This window comes from Mixophyes fleayi, chromosome 4 (genome assembly GCF_038048845.1).
Source record: "Mixophyes fleayi isolate aMixFle1 chromosome 4, aMixFle1.hap1, whole genome shotgun sequence".
In the NCBI taxonomy this organism is placed as follows: domain Eukaryota; kingdom Metazoa; phylum Chordata; class Amphibia; order Anura; family Limnodynastidae; genus Mixophyes; species Mixophyes fleayi.
The window spans coordinates 311,395,384-311,419,657 of record NC_134405.1 but is presented as its reverse complement, the minus strand read 5'-3'; the positions used below and the strand labels follow the sequence as shown (position 1 = coordinate 311,419,657).

Here is a 24,274-nt window from a genome sequence, read left to right as displayed (position 1 = left end):
GGTTTTTATTTCAACATCATTAGGGTGGTATATTTTCTATTTAAAGACTCAAAGAATCAGCAGAATTGTATTTTCCCACAGTGAAGTTGAATATATATATTTTGTAAATATACATTTTTATTTATCTATTGAGCAATCAATGTAGTCTTGATGAACCAGATCAGTGCTCCTTTAAAATAAGAGTTATTTATAAGGCTGGAACGTTGCCAAACAGATGTTTTATTTTACAACTATTTTAAAAGGACGTTGCCTTTGGGTCTTTGAGAGCTGTATAACGGGATAACAGGCCCCATGAATTTAGCATACTGTGATTTTGTATATAATCTTTTTATTTTCATTGACCTGCATACTGGAAAATGTCATAGCTTAGGGTCATCCACACTGCCCAGAATGCTATGAAGGAGACATTCCTAAAATTACATTTAGATTGTGTGTTATGTAATACATATTTTCCTCAATAATATACTAGCACAGGAGCAATAATGAGCATTGTGTCACCTCATGCCTACTTTTACTTTAGATACTATACAATAATTGCCTAGGTAAGGTGTAGGCAACATGTGACTCTCTAGCAGTAGTGGTCCCAAAGTGCTGGTACTTGTAGTTCCACAACAGTTGGAGAGACACAAGTTGCTTACACCTGACCGTAATAAAATTAGTTGCTGCATTTTTTGGGGGAAAATAGAAATATTTCCAGTACAAACAAGTTGGATGTATACATTTCTGTTAATATAGAGAAAGATTTGACACCACAATCTACTTGCACCAGTTTGGCAGGACCATCACATTACTACTCTGTGCTGTTGTTAATGTTTGCAATGTCTCTTCCATCTTTGAACTTTCCAACATCTGGACTCACAGGCATTGGCTGAGATGAGATGCTTACTGCTGCTGTTATCGTTCTAACGCTCTGATTGGCTACAGGTTTGTTAACCCCGTTCTCTTTGTTATCCGTTTGCCCATGTGACTCTTGTTTGTGAGAATGACATCAAATCATGCTCTGACTGTAGTCAAAGACTTAAAAAGGAGACAGCTCTTGAACATATACTATAGGAGATTTCATTCTAAATTACATAAGCTGAGTTAAATGAAGCAACTAATTTTGACATCACTGCAAAATCACATTAAAAAGTAATAAAGGAAAATAACTGTTCATCTATAATAGATCTAAATAGTGCTGCATGAGCTAACTAGACCAGGCCTGTCCAACCTGCGGCCCTCCAGATGTTGTGAAACTACAAGTCCCAGCATGCCCTTCCAGCCATCAACAGGTTGTCTACTGGCAAAGCATGCTGGGGCTTGTAGTTTCACAACATATGGAGGGCCGCAGGTTGGACAGGCCTGAACTAGACTATAAATTGGAGGCGCACAACTGTCCTTCTAGTACCTTTCCAGCTCTACCCTAAAGGGACAATCTAGAACTGTAAAAGTAGGGACAATCTGTAAAAGTAGCTGTTTCAAGGTTGAAGTTGGTGTCAAATACTACAGATTTTGGGACAAGCAAGAACAGATGTAGAATAGAGGTTTGGCAGCTAGTCACGACGAAGAACAACAAAGGAACACAGACATTGCCAACTGTCCCTATTTTGCCAAGCTGTCCCTGAAAATGTTATGCCTGGAAATGTCCCCATTGATAAAAAAAAAAATACAAAATAGTTTCACGTATTTTATATATTATATGCAATTCTCGTTATCTATTCCTATTCTCTAGGCATTGTAAGTTAATATATATTAAAGTGAAAATATTTAAAATGCAAAAAAATAACATTATACTCATGATCTAGGGCAACTCCACCCAGGCCTGGACTACAATGCTTAGATTGCCAAGAAGAAATTTATCCCTCAAAATTTTATTCAAATTTTGGTAATTATACAGGAGACAGACAGGTACAAAATAAAACAAACTGTAAGCATGAACTTCATTTGACGCCACAATCTTTCCACAAGTTTCACAGAACATCACTACCTTGTGCTGATGGGGAACACTGTTCTTTCCATTGTCTAACTCTCAGTCTGTAGCTTCCTGTTCACCCAGACTCCTGGGAGAGCAGGCAATTCTCATGCAACCCCTAGTGAAGTGGGCAGGATGGTAGCCTCAATGATGCTGTTTTGTGGTGAATCGCGCAATTTTGGCCCCGCCCCACAACAAAATATCAATGTTGTCGCGGAACCACATTGATGCAACTGACCGTGCCCTGCCCCCTTCAGCAAGTTGGCAAGTATGTGTTCCCCTGTCACATGCAGCCCTGTCCTCACACAAGTGGACAAGTCACTGTCTCCTACAAGATCACACTCATCTCCTGAAATACTTTGTGCAGCTATGATCAACCCTATGATCTGATTAGATAGAGCTTGTTCTATCCCCACCCTTTTACAAATTAGGAATATCTCAAATGTGCAGGATATGAAGGTTTATATGAAAAGGGTGTGCTAGCCATCATCATCATCATTTATTTATTGAGCGCCACTGATTCCGCAGCACTTTGCAGAGAAATCATTCACATCAGTCCCTGCCCCATTGGAGCTTACAGTCTAAATTCCCTAACATACACACAGAGAGAGAGAGAGAGAAACACACTAGGGTCAATTTTGATACCAGCCAATTAACCTACCTGTATGCTTTTGGAGTGTGGGAGGAAACCAGAGCACCCGGAGGAAACCCACGCAAACACAGGGAGAGCATACAAACTCCACACAGATAAGGCCATGGTCGGGAATTGAGCTCATAACCCCAGCACTGTGAGGCAGAAGTGCTAACCACTGAGCCACCGCGCTGCCCAACCAAATGCACTTTAAAAAAGGAGCTCAATTAGTATACACTAGCGGTAAGGAGGGATGGGGGTAAATGATTAGAGCAGCCCAGAGATGAAGTTAGATAAATTAGGACCTGGGTCTGGAGGAGATACAATTGCTGGGGGTTGAGGGTAAAGATACTATGCAGGGAACTTGCATTGATACGCCTGGGAAGAGAAAGGACAAGAAACAGGGAAGAGAATTGAAGCAGAGAAAAAGTTACATTTCTCCCATGGTGAACTATGGAGCCTTCTGTCAGTGACACAATAACAAGGAACATGTGTCCACCACATCAGTTTGCTGTTCTCTATTTACAAATTAAACAAAGATTGACGTTCTTCTTTTTCATCCTTGCTACTGCTGGTAATGAAATGCAGAGCATCCGATAAACAAAATGTTAGATGTCCAGGCAGAATTTAACATATGGCACACAGGATATTGTCTGGAACTTTGTACATCTGCGAAGCCACACGTTCATAGAGCTTGTAATATTTCCCCTAACCTCTTTCCCATGTCAGACCCTCTCATCCATCTCTACCAATTATTCCAACATCGAACTCTTTGCAGCAACGTGCTGGAGATAAACACATCAAAGATCGATGGATCTGACAATCATTTTCCTTCTTTGGTGGCGTTGTATTTCAGAATGGAGCCCACATCCAAAGTCAGCCTAATCTTTATCACATCTACCCTGTAAAATAAACATGTGTTCAGTCTCTGGCAGCCACACTTTTCATTCCCCAAAGTTTTCAAGAAACTGTGTGCCACAAACTTTTCCCACACTGCTCAAGCTAAGTTCACACGGGTGAGGTTTGTGTCCTGTTTATATGGCGTGTTCATGCTCAGCTGCTGTGATGAGTGTGTCCTGGGATATGGCTACTTAGAATGTTGGAAGTTCTGTTAGCAATTAGCAACATTAAACTGAGAAATATCATTTAGATGGCAGTCCTTTGAGCCATCGCCCTAAGAATCAAACAGGTAACTTTCCCAGCTCAAGAAACCACTCCTGTGTACGAGCCCTACATTTTCTCCATGTTTCGGTGATGCGGGCTCTATAGCTATTTAGATGGCGACCAAAATAAATCTCATCCTACACTGGGGAGTCCACGTAAGGGTGAAACAAACTGCCTGCAGGTAGATATAGCACAAGAGTCTGGTGGCAATGTATCGCTATTTATCTGCTCTAGTGGAATAATAAGCATATACCTAAGCTGTTATGTCCCATCTCTATGTGAGCTGGAGATTACACGTGACAATAAAGCTGGCAATTTCATGACCCAAGAAAACAGTGCAAAATCTTAAAGGGTGCCAACTCTTCCGGGAGGAGTCCCCAAAATTAAGGAGCCTCCTCATCATGAATGATGAAACATTGATTACATAAATCAAAAAACAAAATTATTGACAAATAACTTTACATTGCAAATAATTGTAGAATTGTTAATTTGTTGGTTGTCACAGCTTACTTTGTGGTTAAGGGTTAGGGGCTTGCTGGATAACCACAGTTAAGGTTGGACAATAGACAGTGGTCTAGTGGCAATTTCGAAGTGTCATTAAGGAAATTTAGAAGTTGTAGGATAGAAAATGGAAGTTAATGGGTTAATGGTTAATTTGATAGTTTTATTACAATCAAAGCAGTATAAGTAGCGGTATGGCACATATATACCAGCCCAACTGGCTGTGTGTGTGTGTGTTTGGGGGTAACCTTAGGATTGGCTGTCTTAGTAAATGGACCCCAAAGAGAGCTTTAATGAAATAAGCTAATTAGTGTACACTAACTATTAGTTCACTTATAACAATATATGGTAAAATTTGGAGGACTTGTTTAAGATTTACAAACTTCATGATATGGATGACTTTATTCCAAAAGTACAAGTTAAAAACAGAATAAAATGTAACAATAATTAGTCATAGCAGGAGACATAAAACTACACTATCATCATCATCATCATTTATTTATATAGCGCCAGCAAATTCCGTAGCGCTTTACAATTGGGAACAAACATTAATAAAACAATACTGGGTAATACATACAGACAGAGAGGTAAGAGAACCCTGCTCGCAAGCTTACAACCCATGGGACACTACACACTAGTTGCACAGTTTTAGAAAGGTTATTGGATTATAACAAAAAAGAGAGATATCTTTTTAAGTACTAGTTATCTAAAGCCGTACCAGTAAATCTTCATTAACAATTTCTTTCCATATGAACTCATTATCAAAAGTTTCTGCCATCAGGTCTCAGTCTGCTCAGTATCTTCTCAGTAACAGAAAATACCCATGTTACTTCTAATATTTTGGATGAGCCAGTGCCAGTTTGCAGGAAACTTGTCAATCTTATGTAATTTCACTGTAATGCGTGATTAATACTGGTAAAATGTTTGGTATAAAATGTAATTTCTTGCAAACTTTTTTTTCAATAGGAATCAAATAGAAACCCATGTTTTTTTTAGTTTTATGAAAGGGAGAAGATATATATATTTTTTTATTTTTTTTTAATGAATAACACCCAATAGACTCGACGTCATACCCCCAACTGTACTGATTTGGGTGGGATTGTCTCAGTTTTGGAGGGACAGTCCAGATCCATAGATATCAAAAGGGGTGGAGCTTACATGTAAATAGGCAGAGTTTGCCCAAGAGTGGAAATGCCCTAGAGGGTCAGGGTTTGGGCGGATCGGGGGTGAGGCTTATTTTGTTCTGATTTCAAAATGTCTAGGGGGGATTCAAATGACAGCGTTGTTCGTGAGAACAATGCGGCCCGCGCACTATTACCGTTAATACCGTGATTTTAATCCGGATTTTTGCTCTCGGCTCACAGAGCTGCGAGCAAAAATCAGTGTTGAAATTACCGTACTAACGGAAATAATGCGCACTATTACCGTGGTAACTGTAATTATGCGCACTATTACCATAGTGACGGTAATAATGCGCACTATTGCCGTAGTGACGGTAATAGTGCGTGGGGCGCGGTGTTCTCACAAACAACGCGGTCAATTGAATACCCTGCTAAATGTTGGGAGGTATGCAATCTTGTCTGAACTATCCTGGTTATTGGACATCATCAGGCGTACGTGGTTCATGCAGAACTAGGTAATGTTTGGTCAGTAGATCAGGATGGAATCCCGATTTTGCTTTTTTAAATTGTTGGAAAATATGTACTTATAGACATCCGGTTATACCATGAAATATCAACTTTAAATTTCAGTGCACAAATAAGTTATCAAATATTTGTGTGTTACATGAAAAAACATTTAGTATTTAACTTATGTGCAAAACAGAATACTAATTTGCACCCCTTGCATTGTAACATGGTTTTGTCCAGGAGACTGAAATAAGAAGTTTCTTAAGTTAAGATCCTTAATGAATCAGGCCCTCCATTCCCAAATGAAAGCAGATGTTTCACCTACACCAGGGGGAGATGGCAAGAATGGATTCAGCATTAGATGCAGTGGGCATGTACCTAGGGGCAGCAGAGGTTGAAAGGCATTGTTGTCTTGCATAATGGGTTTGTTAAACCTATTTTCTTTTATTAGCAATGAAAAATGAACTGAGGTAATAAAAAAAAATCTACTGATGTAAGTTTAACTGAGATGAAATGGGGGTGAATTAAGCTGGGTAGGGGAACACTATTCTGCACCGAAAAACAACGCGTAACGTTGCAGAATGCTTTACGTGAAAGATGTGGCTATTGGATTGCTCGGGGGTTAGAGTGCTAAAGGTTTTGTCCCTTAGCAAACAATAAAAGGAAAAAGTAAATGATTGACGATGCTGCGATAACACCGATTTTCTATTGTCACTCATCTCAGTGATAGAAAACCTCTTATCACAGCAAATTAACTAATAAAATATCGTGGGAGCAGATGAGTAACACAGGGCCGGTGCATCTGCGCATGTGTGACTCAGTGGAGCAGGACACCTAGACATGGGCTTCCAGTTCCACTTGTCCAAAAAACAAAATTAATAATTAAATAAATAAATACAATTTAAAAAAAATAATTTTTTTTTTTTTTTTTTTAAAAACAACAATATTTTCTCCTTTGCTGATTTGAAAAATGCTTTAGTTAAATTACTAATTAAATAAGTAAAGCATTTTTCTATGAATATCTTCTAGTGATAAGAGGATTGCCTGCTACATGTACCATTGCGATCCTTGTTACAGAAGCTTTGCATGGGGAAGCTTATGCTGGAGAAGTCCGCGGAATCTATTCGCTGACAGCGACTACCGCCAGCGATAGCACAGAGGTAGTCTTTCATACATAGTAAGCCCTATCTCTGGTGAAGACACTCACTTTTGCTGGAGATAGGGCTTTTCTCCCTTTAATAAATAGACCCAATAGGGGTCAGGGTTCTGGTATTTAGATGCCCACAAACACCAGCAATGCAGCCACTGTTAATGCCCTTTGTGACTTATGTCAGACATCTACATTCTGAGGCACCCGGTTAAAACAACATAAAATGTTGCTACAAGAGACCGGCTTCAGCAACTCATTTTTCTTGTGTATTTTTGTTTGACTTGTGTTACTCTCCAAGGATTAAGCTCCCTCTTGGTTTCATATTTCAAGATCCTGCTTTTTGTCATCAGCTGTTTACCGTCTCAGGAGACCTTAAGGTCCAGGCGGACAGGGACATATGTTCCCCATGAGCCAGAATAGGGGGGAGACAACATTCTGTGATGCTAATCAGTTCTATGAATAAATTCCATGTCATGAGAGTCTGGAGACCTCGAGGACGGGATGTTGCAAATTACGGGATGATCCAGCCAAAAAAACTGTTTGGATATAAGCAGATAAAAGGGTTGAAAACCATATGCTGCTGTGGTGGGGGGCAACGGCCCAGTAGGGAGAGACGTGAACTGCTGGGAAAATACAGTGATGACAACTAATGGGAGGACTTATAAATAAGTCTCGAGGGGAATGATAGACTAAATAGTGATGCTGGTTTGTGGCTTTTGTTATCAAGCTTCTACTTATGAAAAATACAGACAATTAATTTACAACATGAGTTAACATTTAATATGATTTACTAGAGCAATATAAACATGCGCCCAACTATAATTTATTGACTAGGTGCCAACAAATTATACTGCACCAAGAAACTGGGATGTAGTGTGAATAATTATTTACAGTCGGTCTAAATTATAAGGCACTGCAAAATATTAGTATCCTTTAGCCTGGGGGCAAGTTTGAGATTTGTACTGCTCAACATTCCATTATTATAAACCAAGATATTTTACTCACATCCCGATCTGTGCAGGCCAGGCTTCACTATGACAATAAACCGCAGCATCATGTTGTTAAGCTATGTTAAGACGGGACTGTTGAGGGATTTGTATGTCTGTAATATCATCACCAGCTATTTATATAGCGCCACTAATTCTGCAGCACTGTACAGAGAGCTCACACACATCAGCCACTGCCCCATTTGAGCTTACATTCTAAATTCCCTAATATACATATACACACACTAGGGTTAATTTGATAGCAGCCAATTTACCTACTAGTATGTTTTTGTAGTGTGGGAGGAAACCGGAGCACCCGGAGGAAACCCACGCAAACACTGGGAGAACATAGAAACTTCACACAGGTCATGGTTGGAACTGATGACCCAGTGCTGTGATTCAGAAGTGCTAACCACTAAGCCACCGTGCTGTACAAATTTTTAAAAATAAATAAATTTGAGCTGACTCAGTAAAGGAATAAAGTAGAGGTCTATGATTTTACTTTGTCATACTGGATGGGGGCAGACTTTGTAGAGTTTGCCCCCTACATTTTTTTATGATCTTGTGGCTAGTCAGATATGTGAGAGTGTTCTCTTTGTGCAAACGTAATTATTAAGCATGTAGAATCACGAAATCAGGACACAGTAAGACCCACCCCTGTTCTGCCCAAACGCCACCCACAAACGGAAAAATTACTGTAAATCCCAACCCACTTTTGGTTAAGTTCCACCCCTTTCACGGGCCACTAATCGGAATGTCCCGCCAAAATCGTGAGAGTTGGGCGGTATTGCTAAGTATAATACTGCCTATATGTGTTTTTATGGCATGTCGAGCCACATCTCTACACTATCGGGGGGAATAAAAATCCAGAAATATTGCTATTTATGAGTTTGATGTGTCATGAGATACATTACATAAACATCTAATTATACTTCAGAATTTTATACAACAGAATTTTACAGATATGGTCAGAGCACATTTAAATGTGATTCTGCCTATTTACTATTTGTACCAACCACTTGAAATATGAGCATGCAAAAGTTTCCACACTTTGAACTTTATTTTTTAACTGTATGCAATTTGCGTAGGATGTGCATTTTATTTGCACTCGCCATTACCTGTTCTTACTTCTAACTCCAATATTGCAGTATTCTAAAAAGTGTGTATCAACGGGTGGCACGGTGGCTATCATTGCTGCCTTCCAATCCAACCAGGACCCTGTGTAGAATTTGTATGCTCTCCCAATTTTGGGTTTCCTCTAGGCATAATTCCATCTGTATTATAGCCAAGCTTATCTCAAGATATTCGGTTTGAATTTGGGTATAGGTACGCTCTGCCTAAACGTTACTTGCGGTACACAGCAGGGCCAGATATACCATTAGGCAACCTAGGCACTTGCCTAGGGCCCAGTGGTCGCCAGGGGGCCCGGCTGGTGGTGGAGGCACCAGCAAAGAAAAAAAATATTGTGTCCAAGGGAGGAAAAAAAAAAAAATCACGATTGCAGCGGACCCCGACAGACTCCTCTCCTCCTTCCTGCTCAGTTGCGTTCCACTAAATGTCGGGCGTGACATCATTACGCACGCCGGCATATTCACTGAAGACTCAGAGGAGCGGAGAGGAGCAGCGTGCGTGATGGGGCAAGAATGAAAGCAGAATGAATTAGAAAACAGAAAGAAGAAAACAAGAGAAGAAAGCAATATAAGGGTAAGCAAACTAACAGAGGCACAATGGCACACTATGAAAAAGGGGAAGCAAATTGTTCCAAAAAAATTATGAAGGGGGACAGAGACGATGTGAAGGGGGATAAAGGTGATGTGAAGGAGGACAGAGTTGATGTGAAAGGGCACAGAGGTGATGTGAAGGGGCACATGTGATATTGTGAAGGGGCAAAAGTGATGATAGTGGGGCAAAAGTGACAACTGCTAGGTTGTTAATAGGTACGTTGGTTGTTGCTGCTAGTACGCCCCCATTGATGCAAGTCACGCCCCCAATGATATGGCCACACCTCCTTTGATGGAGCGCCGCTGCTGCACGGCAGCACATAGATTTCCTTCTTCTCAGCTATAGGGGTATATGGTATGCTAAAACAACATAGTGCTATGGATTGTTTCAGAGAGGGGGGCCCCCAACCAGTCTCTTGCCTAGGTCCCCATGAGGTCTAAATCCGGCTCTGGTACACAGCAGTATACACACAAGCATATGTGAAATATAAGGTCACATCAGAACACATACAAAAAAATGATATTATAAAATAAATGAACAACTCTTAACAGTCTAATCATTAATTAAAATATGGATTATAAAAAAATTTGATTTTCTTTCACATTAAATATATAAAGATTTTTTCAATGTGTATTGTACATACAATGCGGATTAATAGTCTATCTTACTTGCATACACATGTTCTGTACTGGTTAGTGCCACGTATATATGTACTTTTTAAAACAAAATACTCTTCCGTGTCAGTCATCAGCTGTCCTGAAGCTGGTGCAAATGATACTGCTGAAACCTAGCGCACTTTTGAGATACCCAGGACTTGAATCCGCCGCATCTGAATCGGATTGCCCTTACTGTACATGTAGGTCCGCCTTTTCCTTCCCCCAAGTCATGGGCTGTCATGTCATTTGCGTTCAGACATTGATTGCATGCAATTGTGTTATTTGGCATACACATACCTCCCAACATTTAGAATCCTTAAAGCAGGACAAAATAAGCCCTGATCTGGCCAAAACCGCCCACAAATGGACATATTTGGGTAAAACTCCACCCACTCACCAGTTATGCCACACCCCTTTTGAGTCCCGCCAAAATCTGGACTGTTGTGAGGTGAAGTCGATTTCTGAGCATGTGCAGAGCTATTTCACACAAGATACTGCATGCAAACGGGCATTTGTCCGAACATTAACAAGTCCCTCTGTGTGTCATGTTCTCTCACTGGACAGTTCCTCTGATACCTCAGGAAAGCTGTAAGATATATAGGAGATCGGCCAGGGAGCGAGCATAGCATATGCTGACAGGACAACTTGCCTTTCAAACCCTTAGCTTGAGAGTGCTCTATATTATGTGCTATCTACATTTAAGGCAAAGAAAGGTCCCCTTCTCTGGACTCCAATATTTTTAATGACAGGACAACTTTTTAGCAGTGACATTTTTAAATAAAATGGGGCCCAGGGAAGAAAATAGTAAAGGGGCCTCTCTACACAGATGATAAATGTCTTTATTTACCAATACAAATTCGAGCACTGCATACACAGCAGACTAGAAGATTATATTCACATTTAGACACCAGTGCATTCACACATACGTACTGTACACTACATTTACATGCACTTGGCTAAAAATAATGCAAAATAATAATAATAAAAACTATTAAACTGAACAATATTTAATGGCTAGAATGTAAAGCTTACCCATTGCTAGTTTACAGCATTGAGCCCGATGTAGTGTTTGTGGCTAGTATACAAAGTCCTATTTGATGGCTAGTAAATAATCCTGAGCCAAATGGTAGAAAATAAAATTGAGCCCTATCTAGTGGCTTCGGTCTTAATATACTCAGTAGCTGAAAACCCACTCTTCTGTGTCAGGGACTCACCAGGGAATTGGTTGCCTTATTTCTGGTATTGCTGTTATTTTTTGTAGCAGAGAGAATTGGCACTCAAATTAGTAAGTAGGGATGTGCATAAATTATAGTGGACTACAGCATTCAATAGAAATCAACTGTACAACTGCCCAGTGCTTTTATCCAATCAGAGCTCCCAGTGCTTTTATCCAATCAAAGCTCTCAGTTATTTTATCCAATCAGAGCTCCCAGTGCTACTTTAACAATCAGAAGGATTGGCTACCAGAGTCCATGTGCTTTATGTACATTACTATTGACTAATCGAAGTCTCGAGTGGTTCTTATAGTTTTTAATGGCAGCAGCATCTAGCATTTCATCTAGAGATGAAGTGATGAAGAACATTGATGCCCCCCCCCCATTTTGGTGAGCAGAAGCCAACCTATTGTGGGGGCATGCCGAATACAAGTGCTATGGGTGCTAGATCACCATCCCAACCCAGTTTCTCCCTAGACCCATCCATTCTCCATGTTGTGGCTTCTATTTGATTTTTTTGTAAGCCCTCACTTTACCCCTCACACAAATGAAAAAAAATGCCTTGCATGACTGTTATATGCCCATGATTACCCTTCCCAAACAGAGATGCATGAAGTGATACAGCTTGGACAAAGTAAAGACAGTGCTGGACAGTCCAGCAAAAATCAGGACTTTCTCATCAGAATGGCATCACTTGTCAGACTGTGCTGGTCTCTCCTCCCTGTTTTTGTAGCTTTGGCTTTCTGCTGCTTCTACTTGTGTCTTAAGCTCAGTTGCTACTTGACCGGATCCTGGATAGTTGGGGACCAGTTTACAAAAGAGACAGATAATGTTTAGCTCCTGGATAGCCAAGCAACGGTCCAAAGTGAACACTCTAGGGGTATACTCACAAAGCTGCGGGTTTGATAAAGTGGAGATGTTGGCTATAGCAACCAATCAGATTCTAGCTATCATTTATTTAGTACATTATACAAAATGACAGCTAGAATCTGATTGGTTACTATAGGCAACATCCCAACTTTTTCAAACCCACAGTTTAGTAAATATAAACCTAGGTTTCTCTGCCGTTTACCAGTCCCAACATTAAATCAATAGCACCCACATTTAATAAATAGTCCTTCTTCCCCTCACCAGTCCTCAAATTACATTATTAGCATTCACATTTAGTAAATAGACCTGTTTGCCCCAAAACAGCCCTAGAATTAAATTGATAGCATTCTGATTTAATAAATAGACTTATTCCCTTCACACACTAGACCAAATATTAAATTAATAGTATTACTAATAAAATATAGTCTTTTCCCCTAATCAACCCCAGTATCAAGTCAATAACATTCAAAGTTCCCCCAATGAGCTCTGACATTAATTTATTAACCTCTACATTTAATACAGACCACGCATTACATTAAATTAATAGCCCCTTACATTGTTTTAATAGCTCCCCAATCCCACTATACAATAATAGCCCCCACATTACATTAATACTCCCTTCAACTCCCACAGAAAACTTAATTAACTGCTCTCCAGTTTTATTAGTGTGTTGGGGTGGTATATCAATTCGGGGTCTAGCCTTTCCCCCACTAGCTAACTTCCATTTCTGTAGTGGGTGGAAAGAAGAGTTAAGTAATGGAATAAGAGAGAGGTGGACGAGAGAGATTAGAAGGACAGGAAAGAGGGGAGGATGGAAGGGAGAAACTGATCTCTAATCCACAGCACATACAATAAAGTAACTGGTCCCAGGTAGGGGCCAGCCACCACATATACAATAATGGCAAAAAAGAAAAATTGCACAGACGCTATCTGTATTTTAATCTGAGTGAGGAGTGCCTCAGAACTGTTCTGTCATTGTCATCTGAACCAGTGCACCCCCCCTCCCCTCCAACTTTGGGTCCTGGGTGGTGGCACTTCTTCTAGTTACGGCCCAAGTCTTGGGCAACTGCCAACATTTTCATCCCCAATTGTACCGCCTACTTTGAGGACTGTCATCATCAGTAGTTCTTTCTCTTTGTGTGTATATAAGAACTTATAGAATATATATCTGTTATAGAACAACTTACGTTTCAGGTTTAGTGGATGGAAACCTTAGATTTCAAATACTTCGGCTGCAATAATAAACATCTTTCCTGAAACCCTCCTCTGATCGGCAGATAATTATTTTCCACTGCTAGTTTTTGCTTGGAAGCTAAATGTCCATGAAATAGTCAGGTCACCCACACTCCTCTGCATGCTTTCTGTCTTCCTCCACAGGCTTGTAATTATTCTCTACAAGCCATGACAGCACATTTCATTTAAATTGGGAGAAAATGCCATCAGACCATGAATTTTGCATGTAAAAATTATGACTGTCATTACTTAAATATGATTAACTTAAAGAAATTGTTAACATATCAATACTGAACTGCCACTGCTTACAAGATTCATTCTTTTTTTAATATATTTATGGGTGATTTCTGGAACTGAAGTTAATTTAAGATGTTTATCTGAGATACTTCTCATCAAGGAAGTAATTGCTAAGGGTGATGGGGAATGTAAAAAAAAGAAAAACAATTCCTCCCACCCTGGGCTACTTTTCCTGTACTTTTCCTTATATTCATTAGTTGAACCATTATATAAATTAAAAAAATAAAAATAATGATGTGATCTGGGCAGCACGGTGGCTTAGTGGTTAGCACTTCTGCCTCACAGAACTGAGGTCATGAGTTCAAATCCTGCCCATGGCCTTATTTGTGTGGAGTTTGTATGTTCTCCCTTTGTTTGCGTGGGTTTCCTCCGGGTGCTCCGGTTTCCTCCCAATTTCCAAAAACATACTGGTAGGTTATATGTTAGCTATCCCATTGACCCTAGTTTTTCTCTCTCTTGTCTGTCTTTGTGTGTGTTAGGGAATTTAGACTGTAAGCCACATTGGGGCAGGGACTGATGTGAATGAGTTCTCTGTACAGCGCTGCGGAATTAGTAGCACTATATAAATGATGATGTGATCCTATGCTCCTGCTGCCCGGGAGGACTGGGCTTATAAGATCCCTTCACAAATCCAGGGTCTAGGAATGTGAGCACTCTCTGTCACAACACCCACTAGGAGGGTCTAAAACAACAGCAGCTCCTTCACACCTGATACTATTTTGCATATTTCCAAAATATTGCTGAACTGAAAGATTAGAACACACCAGACAACAACACTAATTAACCCAGTCCACACCCTGATCAGCTGAGACCACATGCCCCTTTGGCATGCAAAGATCAGCGCTATTGTGATATAATTCTTAATGACTGTCCTATTATGCCCTATATCATTATAAACTGGTCTTTACATGTTTGGCAAAGGGAATAACTTACTACGGGTGTCTAGGCCTTACCGATCGGCAAAACAGTGCACCTGTCATAGTTAGCTTTATTTATAGACGGTGGATGGTATCATACTCAGGGAGGGGAAGACATGGGCTCGATATCAGGATAGAGCTGGGGTCGAGGCCCAGGGGCTAAGGGGCAATTGTCCCCTGGGCCGGTCCCATAGTGGGCTACCTTGAGATGGCTCAGTGGGCTACCTGCATTTTTATTCCTTTAAAATGATCCTAATAGGCTGCTCAACCGAGTTTACTCCTCCCCCCAGTCAGCCCCTGGAAGGAGCGTGGGTTTTAAAAGCCTTGTGTATACTGTGGGCCAGGCGATCGCTCCTGGACAAGCTTGACAATCTAATAGAAGGTCTGGGTTAGATTAGATGATGCCACTGTCACTCATGATGCCATATGTCTGAAGGTCCTGTACTCATTTACGGACATTTTGCACTGGGGCCCTGATAACCGTAGTTATGTCACTGATTACTCTCATAGCTATTATAGATGCATTTTACCTTTACAATTTGGACTTCAATCTACTGCTTTTCCAGAATGTCTTATTTTAATTTCTGGAGTCATTAATTAGATGAGAGACCGGGTAAAATGCTGCTATCATAAGGATCATTGAACCCTATGCTCTTATATTTCCATGTTGTACCCAGCAAGAAACTACTAGAATCATCTTAGGAAGATTAAACAGTACAATAAAAAAGAACTAAATGAATGGAGGACTATAGATGGAAATAGGGGACTAAATAAACGCAGGACTACAGTGGGAAATAGCATTTGCCTATATAACAAAGGACAACACAATTTCAAACATTCAGTTCTCTCACTCAAACTTTTTTGTATATATCTGTGGTTTCCCAAAGATATATTCCACCATTCATTACAATATATTGTCTCCACTGCTTCTTCTCTTTTTGTTGCTGCTGAACTTAAGTTCAGCCTAATCTAGCGTGTAATGCTTTGTACTTACCTACCAACATTCCTTCTTGGAAAATCAGGATACCTTAGGCCATGCTCCACCAAATCTGCACCACGCTTATTTATGTCCAGAACACGCCACTTTTATGTGCGCAACAAGTGGTTGAACCTTTTGTTGAACATTTCAGCCCAGATAGTATGCTTGGACTCATCCATCCAATTTCTCAAATTAATTATGTAAATTCATTTAAATAAAGAATTTACCTCATTCAATATGTAACTGTTTTTTTTTTCAGATATATTACTTTTCTAGTGTTTACATACCAGACAAGAGCAATTTGTAGTAGGTTACTGTGACTGGATGGGGTTACTCTGCCACTCTGTCCTATGTCTCTTGAGAGTTTATTTGTGGTTTTACCGATTGTCTTGCGGACCCATCAGTAAGATGCCATTACTGACCACCTCCTCATGGTGGTACTGAGCCTCTGTACACCCACCAGCTGTAACCACCAAGCTCCTTCACCATCGGCACCTGGAACTGCTTACTTCTGGGTGTTTGGTTTAGCTGCTGCAGCACCTCTTTGCTGGTGACTTGTGGCTGCCTCCTGAACGCTTACTTGGTTCAGAATGAATCCAGGGCGCTGGGTTCAACACAGGACAGCCGGGAACAGATTAGAGTGTAGCTCTTATCTGTAAATCACAAGATTACAGAACAGATAATAGGCGTCATGCAAGACCTTGTAAGCAGAATTGTGTTTATTTGCTCAAAAGTAGTCCTTACAAGGACTGTTACAAATCAGTCTGTACTGATGATTCATCCAGAAGTACAAGATGTACACCCTGTACATGGGGCTATACTACTCTTGGGGGGTAATTTAACTAGCCACAGTGTTCCTAATTACAGAAACCTCAGCTGATTTTTCCTCAGACCACATAAAGGTGTGTGGAAAAATGAGCGGAGATTTTACCGCAGTAACGGTAAAAATGTGCAGCCGCGATGTTCCAGCCGCGATGTTCCTCAGAACATCGCAGCTAGTTGAATTCCCCCCCTTATTACACAGTTTTTACACACACGTTGGCAGGGGTTAATCAGCCTTGTGCCCCTTTACCTAAGCTAGGCTGATTCACACAGCTTGTCTGAAGGATTTCACACTTCTTAACATTGTACTCCATGTCAGGGTGGTGTTCTCCTCCCCCTCCTGTCCACACACTCCCAGAGTGAGGGGAGCCTTACTGCGGCTGACGCTGGGGGCTACTGTACGGCGGCTCCATACAGCCGCCTGGCACAGCACTAGGATTTAACCCTTTAGCTCATCCGGCGCTAAATTGCGACATATAATACACATTTATTTTCAAAAACAGTTTTACATTAGGTGCAAGACGTCGTGAATTAACCCTAATTGGCGTCGCAGCATTGGGCACTAAGTTAGTGGGAAAGGAATGTACGATAAATCTTGGTTTGGTAATACATAAGGTGGTACAATTAGTGGAGTCTACTAAGCATTAAATAAGTGAAAGCTATGTGACACAACAGAATTAACCATGTAATCCCTGTACCAATAGGTAATAGAATATGGGTAAGTACACCAAATCTTAATCTCTAAGCTTCTCTTTAAGTTATTTTTCATTCCTCCCCTAAATGTATAGTGGTAGAGTCCATAACTTCATTTTAAACTACAAGAATATGTGTTGGCTCTGTCTCCTCTCTCTCCCCCTGACATCAAACAAAGGAGTTTACACCAAAGGAAGGGTAGTACGTGTAAAATAAATGTTAAAGAAAACATATAAAAATTAATTTCAAGGCACTAAGTCATAATAATATGCAAATTTAGATTTACCTGTGGTATAGTGATCCCATGAGCCAGTGGATACACTCCCCCTGAGGGTTCCTTGCTCCAGAGCTGCTTTTCTCTGCTAAAGGCAATCTTTTCAAAACCTGAGGGGTATATTTACTAAACTGCGGGTTTGAAAAAGTGGAGATGTTGCCTATAGCAACCAATCAGATTCTAGCTGTCATTTATTTAGTGCATTCTACAAAATGACAGCTAAAATGTGATTGGTTGTTACAGGCAACATCTCCACTTTTTCACACCCACAGGTTAGTAAATATACCCCTGAAGCTGTTTTCGACAACCCTCCCTATTCACCCATTCCTAATAAAGTTACAGTTGAAGCAGAGATGCTTGTGGGGGACCTGGATCATAGGATTTCCACACCTCAGGTTAGTCTAACTTTGCATTTTATTGAACCCAATCCAAAACACAACTTTTAATTCCTGAGCGGTCTTCTCCTTTAAACACAAAAAAATAGCGTTGCGGAAGCTAATAACGTTTCTTGCCATAGTACTGATCCAGAAATTTTTAGGCAGGCTATTTTTGTTTAGTCAGTACATAGCTCAAGCAATCATTCTCACACGCCTCTATTATACAAGAAATCCACTGAATTTGTAAGATGTGAAAAAAAAAGTTAGTAAAATTTTGGCATTTGTTCCATTTTGGCCTTCATCAGTCAATTTGCTAACCAAATTGCATTAAGCTCATTGATAAAATATTTTATTAGTGGAATTGCTAAAAAGTTTATAATATTGGTTTTTAACAGCAAATTAGACACACAACAAGCACATTGAATAAATGTGAAAATATAAGGTTTTTACACTCACACATAGAACTCTTAATCGAAAATAGCTAAAATTCAGATGATCTGAGCCTCCGAAGGTTCATGTTATATAATATTTACATAGACTTACAGTATGTACGTGAAAGAGAATGAATTGTTTGTTGTGCCATCTTCCAGCTGTGCCAGGAAAACAAATGAATTGTTCACTTTTCCTCTCAGTTGTAATTTACACGTGTCCTCCTATTGCCATACATTGTTTTTAACACATCCATGGGTACCTTGTTTTATTCCCTTCCAGCATGTTTAGGCCCTTTATACTTCTGTGTTTTATTTGTCTCTCAAATATTTGTACACTGAGCAAAAGGGATTATTATGTGGAGAAAGAGTTCTGTTCATAAGGAATTGTGTGGGAAAGACATTGAAATAAGCCATTGTGTTTCACGGAACACTCACAACAGGAATGTGCGCTGCCGAAGGTCTTAAGAGGAAGAAATACGTACTCAGTAAATGTGTAGTGACATATAGTAGTAATCTTGTAGAAAAAACAGAACCTTATAAGTCAGGCTACAAGAAGACAGAGCCATGAGTGGAACAAGGAGCGTTTTAAATTATAGTGCATACGTGCTGTGCAATGTACGGACGTCACTTACAAAAGAGATAAAATGTTACGTTCTTAAGTTCTGTTGCTACATCCATTATTCTTTTGTTTTATTGCTGTAAAAACAATCGTTAATAGCTTCAGTGTATTTTTACAAGTGCAACTGCCACCTACATACAGCCATTTTGTGTGGCTGAACCAATAGTCATGTAAATACAGTTCACTAGGGACACAGTGGAGGCAGCCATTTTGTGTGGCTGAACCAACAGTCATTAGGATACAACGCAGGGCTGTAACTAGGGCTGTGCGATAGGGACGACCGCCCAGGATGCAACACTGAAGGGGGGCGCAGTTTAGGAATGCTTTAGGTTCATTTGGTTAAAAATGAGGACTAGGGGGCTGGCATTTGTCTTTCTCACCCCAGGCGCTAGAATTCTAAGTTACGGCTGATACAACCTATTACTTCACATCAGTGAGACCTAGTGATATCAATTGAGCACATAGTGATCCTAGTGAATTGATCATGAATTGTCTTGACTATTGTTTCAGTCCACAAGATGGCTGCCTCCAGGATGTGAAGACATATGTGACCCGTACATTATTTCTGAAGTTATTGTATAGCTAGAAGTGTTTGCAACACAAAAACAGTTATTGCCAGTATGTATACAGGATATAAGTAGCATTAGCGATAGCACTAGTAATAGAGTTGTGTTTTTCTCTCAACAGGATAATCCAGTCATATCTCCGTCCAAGCAGAGGACCTTAGAAGATGAATCTACAACTGCTCACAGGTAACATTTATAATTCATGGCAGAACAAGCAGTAGGATGAGGCAGGTAGACACAACACGTCATAGGGGTGCTAATTACTAGAGATCAGCGAAATCACGGTAAAGAAGATTCGAAGATTCAGTCTTTGAATTCTGCTTTTGCTTTGCCATACTGCAGAATAAGATACTACGCTGCACTTGGGACGATGATGGTTAATTGATACTGCTATGTGGATGGGGTTGAGGTGTGACTGTGATCTCTTTTTTCCAAACTCTGTCAGCAAAGCGTGTACAATATTTAATTCCATATTTATATAGTGTGTTTATCCCAATAGGACTCAAAGCACTTTACGTTGTTACAGAGGGTGAGGCAGCCATCTTGGCTAGGCTCAGCAGCTATTGTATGGATTCACTCACATCAGTCCCGGCCATATTGGAGCATTCAGTCTAAATTTCCTACAACACACACACAATAGGGTATATTTTTTTCAGAATCAAATAACTTTACAGTATGTTTTTAGACTATGGGGCATATTTAAGAAGCACCGCCTAATATGAAAGATGTTTTTCAATCCTCATTGCATTGATGAGGATTGAACTATTTTTCATATTTATCAATAAACTTCAGCGGGGACAGCAGTTACGTTAAACTGCTGTCCCTGTGAAGTTTTTCACTTACCTTTTCGCAGCCTCTTTAGTGCGAATAGAAGGGTCTTCACAGCATCTTCCTTAAATTCCTAGTGCGCATGCGCCGACCGAAAGTATCGAGCATGCACACTGGGAGCCATTGTAGTGTGACCGTGACTCATGTGACAGGGAGCGATCACATGATCCCTCCACACATGCGCTGTCTTCAGTGATAGTTTTCAATTATGTTAATGTACATCAGCTGAAGCTGGCGTACATTAACATGGGAAAAATTGCGAATTGTTTTATTGATATATAGCGTTACTGAGCACTCCCCATACACTGTTATGGGGACTGCTCAGTAAAATGAAGAGAGATGTGAAGCAGCAGATAACAATTTAGCGGTTAATCGTTATTGGGGATTTAACTGAGGATTTATGTTTGATAAATAGGCCCTTATGTGTCTATGTGGGAGGAAACCAGAGCACCCAGAGGAAACCCACCTAAACAAGAGGAGAACCTACAAACACCACACAGATAGGGCCATGGTAGGAATCAAACTCATGACCTCAGCTCTATGAGGCAGCAATGCTAACCCCTCTGCTAGTCTACTGCCCATTAGGCATATATTTTGCTGACCAATTTGAAATTTCAGTCATCTCCTGAATACAATCACATTTTCTACTGCTTTAGAGTAGAATAAGAAGTATAGACACATACTAATTGTGTCTTTAGTACAGGGGCAGAAAACGCAAAATGGATTCTGTTTAAGAGAGGTGCACTGTGCAGGAGACGAGCCGAGCCGTGTCAGAACGTATTCACAAAAAATGTTATATAGGCGTTAACTTACTCCTCTGTCAGACAGCCTTACTGCCATAGAGTTGGAGCGCCACCAGTAATAATTCAGAAGTGGGGCTCCAATGGGCTGAACCCAACTGAAGTTGGAAACTTTATATTATTAACTATTGATTCAAATCACATAGACAATCCTGTGAGTCTTCACAACTATTGTATTTAAATGCTGCTTTGTGTCAACTAATGTCATATACACAGAAGTATTCATGCATGCTGGCACTTGTAGTGCCATATTTTTTGCAGCATAAATGATTCCCCATCATGGAATAATAAGTGTTGCCCCATCATAAACAATTCTTGCTCTCACTAGCAATCACAGATTAGTGACCCCTTAAAATAATTATATATTAATTTTGCCCCCAAAATATTATAATACAATAATATTGCCCTATTAATATAATGAAATATAAAATCTGCCCCATAAGATAATTATAAATTAAATGTATCCTCTTAATGAATAAATAACGATCGCCCCCATAATTCATAAGTCAATGGTGCCTCCTCTTATGTTCTTAATGGCAAGATAGTTCAAACAGCATATTGGAGCTATCTAGCCTATTAAAAGCAGGTCTAACATAATTGCCTTTCTTCTGGCAGTTTTGTCTAAACCGCCGGATTCAACCAAACCGCTGGTGGTTTAGGCATTATGAAAATGCCACACCTTGCTGGTAGTTTCACATTCCAGCCTCAAACCGCCCTATAGTCATGCGGTGGTATGGAGCACTAAACCGCTGGAATTTTGTGGAGATGTGCAGAGGTTTCAAACCGCCACCAAAAACTATTTTTAGTACCCCGCAGTCACTGGCTCTGAACAGCTCAGACACACGCCCCCTATCCAGCATGGCCATTTCCCCGAATGACAAGCCACACCAATTTTATTCACACCCACCCTTGCATAAATATAGAATTTCTCGATAAGATCGGGACTGTTGGGAGGAATGGAATCAATCATCTACATGAGGAACTTAAATTTTAAGCCCCAGAGTTTGACCCAGTATCCTAAATATTAATCTTAACAAAAAAGCCACTATAACAGTCAATATTATAGTTTATCTACACGTGTCATATATGGAATGTATATGTTATAAAATAAGTTTATCTTTAGTGCTGCAAGCAGGGGCGCATGCAGGATTTTCCCCCCGAAAAAAAAAAAAATAGCGAGAGCTTCCATTTCGGCAGCACTGTATTGTACAGCAGCCGCGGCGCTGTCAAAGAAGCAATACAGCACCGCCGTGGACGCTTCTTTGACAGTGCCGCGGCTGCTGTACAGTACAGTGCCGCTATGTATGGCCATAGCGTTTAGGGCCATAGGTTTAGCCCCTGATCTTCTCGGAGAGGAGGGGTTTCTGGAGAACCAAAAACCCCCTCTGCGTGCGGCCCTAGCAAGGAAGTTGGTACAATTAAATGCTGGTTTGTTTTTTTTACAATGAGACAAATGCAATGTATAAATCACTTTAATGTCTACTTATATCCTTTAGGTGGCACTGTTGCTATGATTTTCTTTGTATGGTTCTCGCAGCCAATCTTGGTTTAACCTTTTGGTGAAATGAAACTGTAGAGCTTAAAGAAAAAAATCCATTGACAGCAGAGGCCTTTTGGTTCTGAAAGCATCCTATGGTGAACAATATTATTTTCTAATGAACGTTGTACTAGGTTAATCTGTGCATAATACTCAGTATGAGGACATGGTGATTCTTTGAGACGTTACAGCTATTAAATGCAATTCTGAGTCATTTATAAATTACACTAAGCTCTGCTGTAAAAGGATTAAGAAATCTTACGCACAGAAGCAAAGTTTGACATATTATGAACTGGGCCTTTTAGTAGGGACCTCAATTGGCAGTGTGCTATTGTTCTGGGACCCCAAAGAGTCCCAGAACAGGATGTATTGCATACCTGACAAGCAGGAGACCTCATATTCTAGGATGCCCCTTGGAAGCCCAACCCACCTTTGATCAAGTCCTCAATCCCATTATCCATATGATATAATTATGAGACTAATAATCAAAGTGATGATGCCTCACCTGGAAAGCATGCTTTTATAATTAACAGACTATTATCACATTTGATATTCACAAATTGTATTTCTTTTGTTTTGTTTAGGCTTGTTGATTCTAACATGGAGAACCTATTCCCAAGACATCAGCCAGAAGGAATCTGAAATAATCCTCAATCGTTTCAGCACTTTTTCATTGAACTGTTCAGCTAAATCAGGGATTGCTTGGAAGCATGACGAATCTTTCATTAGCTCAACGCCGAGCTACAGTAATGACCTGTTCACTAATACACTCACCCTTCATAATGTGACTGGCCTGAACACAGGAATGTACACATGTATCTACAATAATTCAACTTGGGATGAAGAATTCAAGGTGAAATCAGTCTACATCTTTGTACCGGGTAAGAATATTCCTATAACTTTATGTACTATGGACACTTTATTATTGGTTATGGTGAAAAGCGGAACTTCAAACTTGCTTAATAAAAAAATCCAAAAGATCTTAAAGCATAGCTGCCAACATTGTAAAACAGTTTCCAAAAACACTTTGCTTCTGAGCCAATGTATCTAAGCTTGTCACTCACAATATTGTGTTGAGAGACATTGGAACAATCCTAATCAGGATACTGAATTTAGTTGTAACATGATATTACTGCATTTTAAATATTTCTCTCCAGTAAATATTAACTTATAGCGCTCATATGATAAATTAGATCGGAAGAATCTAAGAAACACAAAAAATGAGCATCTTAGGATGGCAATGGCAGATGAAAATCATTGAAAAAAGGCTTTGTTATCAGAATAAAGCATTTTCAATGTAGGGCTTTAAATATTTTTTATATATATTTTAAATATTTTGTTATCTATTTTTTTTTTTTAGCTTCATTGAGCAGTATCACTCAGCTACCCCAATAATATTTTCTTGATAGATTACGGAGACGAGTGATT

The 24,274-nt window shown here is 40.0% G+C and overlaps 1 protein-coding gene across 3 annotated transcripts in view; it reads left to right on the top strand.

Annotated features, from left to right (window-relative positions):
* The window catches only part of PDGFRB (platelet derived growth factor receptor beta), an 86,373-nt gene that overhangs the window by 28,015 nt on the left and 34,084 nt on the right, over positions 1-24,274 (top strand). For all 3 annotated transcript variants that reach the window (XM_075210040.1, XM_075210042.1, XM_075210041.1), the window contains 2 exons: positions 19,803-19,867; positions 23,431-23,727. In XM_075210040.1, coding sequence (XP_075066141.1) covers positions 19,846-19,867; positions 23,431-23,727 — 319 coding nt within the window. In that variant the 5' untranslated portion in view covers positions 19,803-19,845. The remainder of the gene's footprint in view (positions 1-19,802; positions 19,868-23,430; positions 23,728-24,274) is intronic.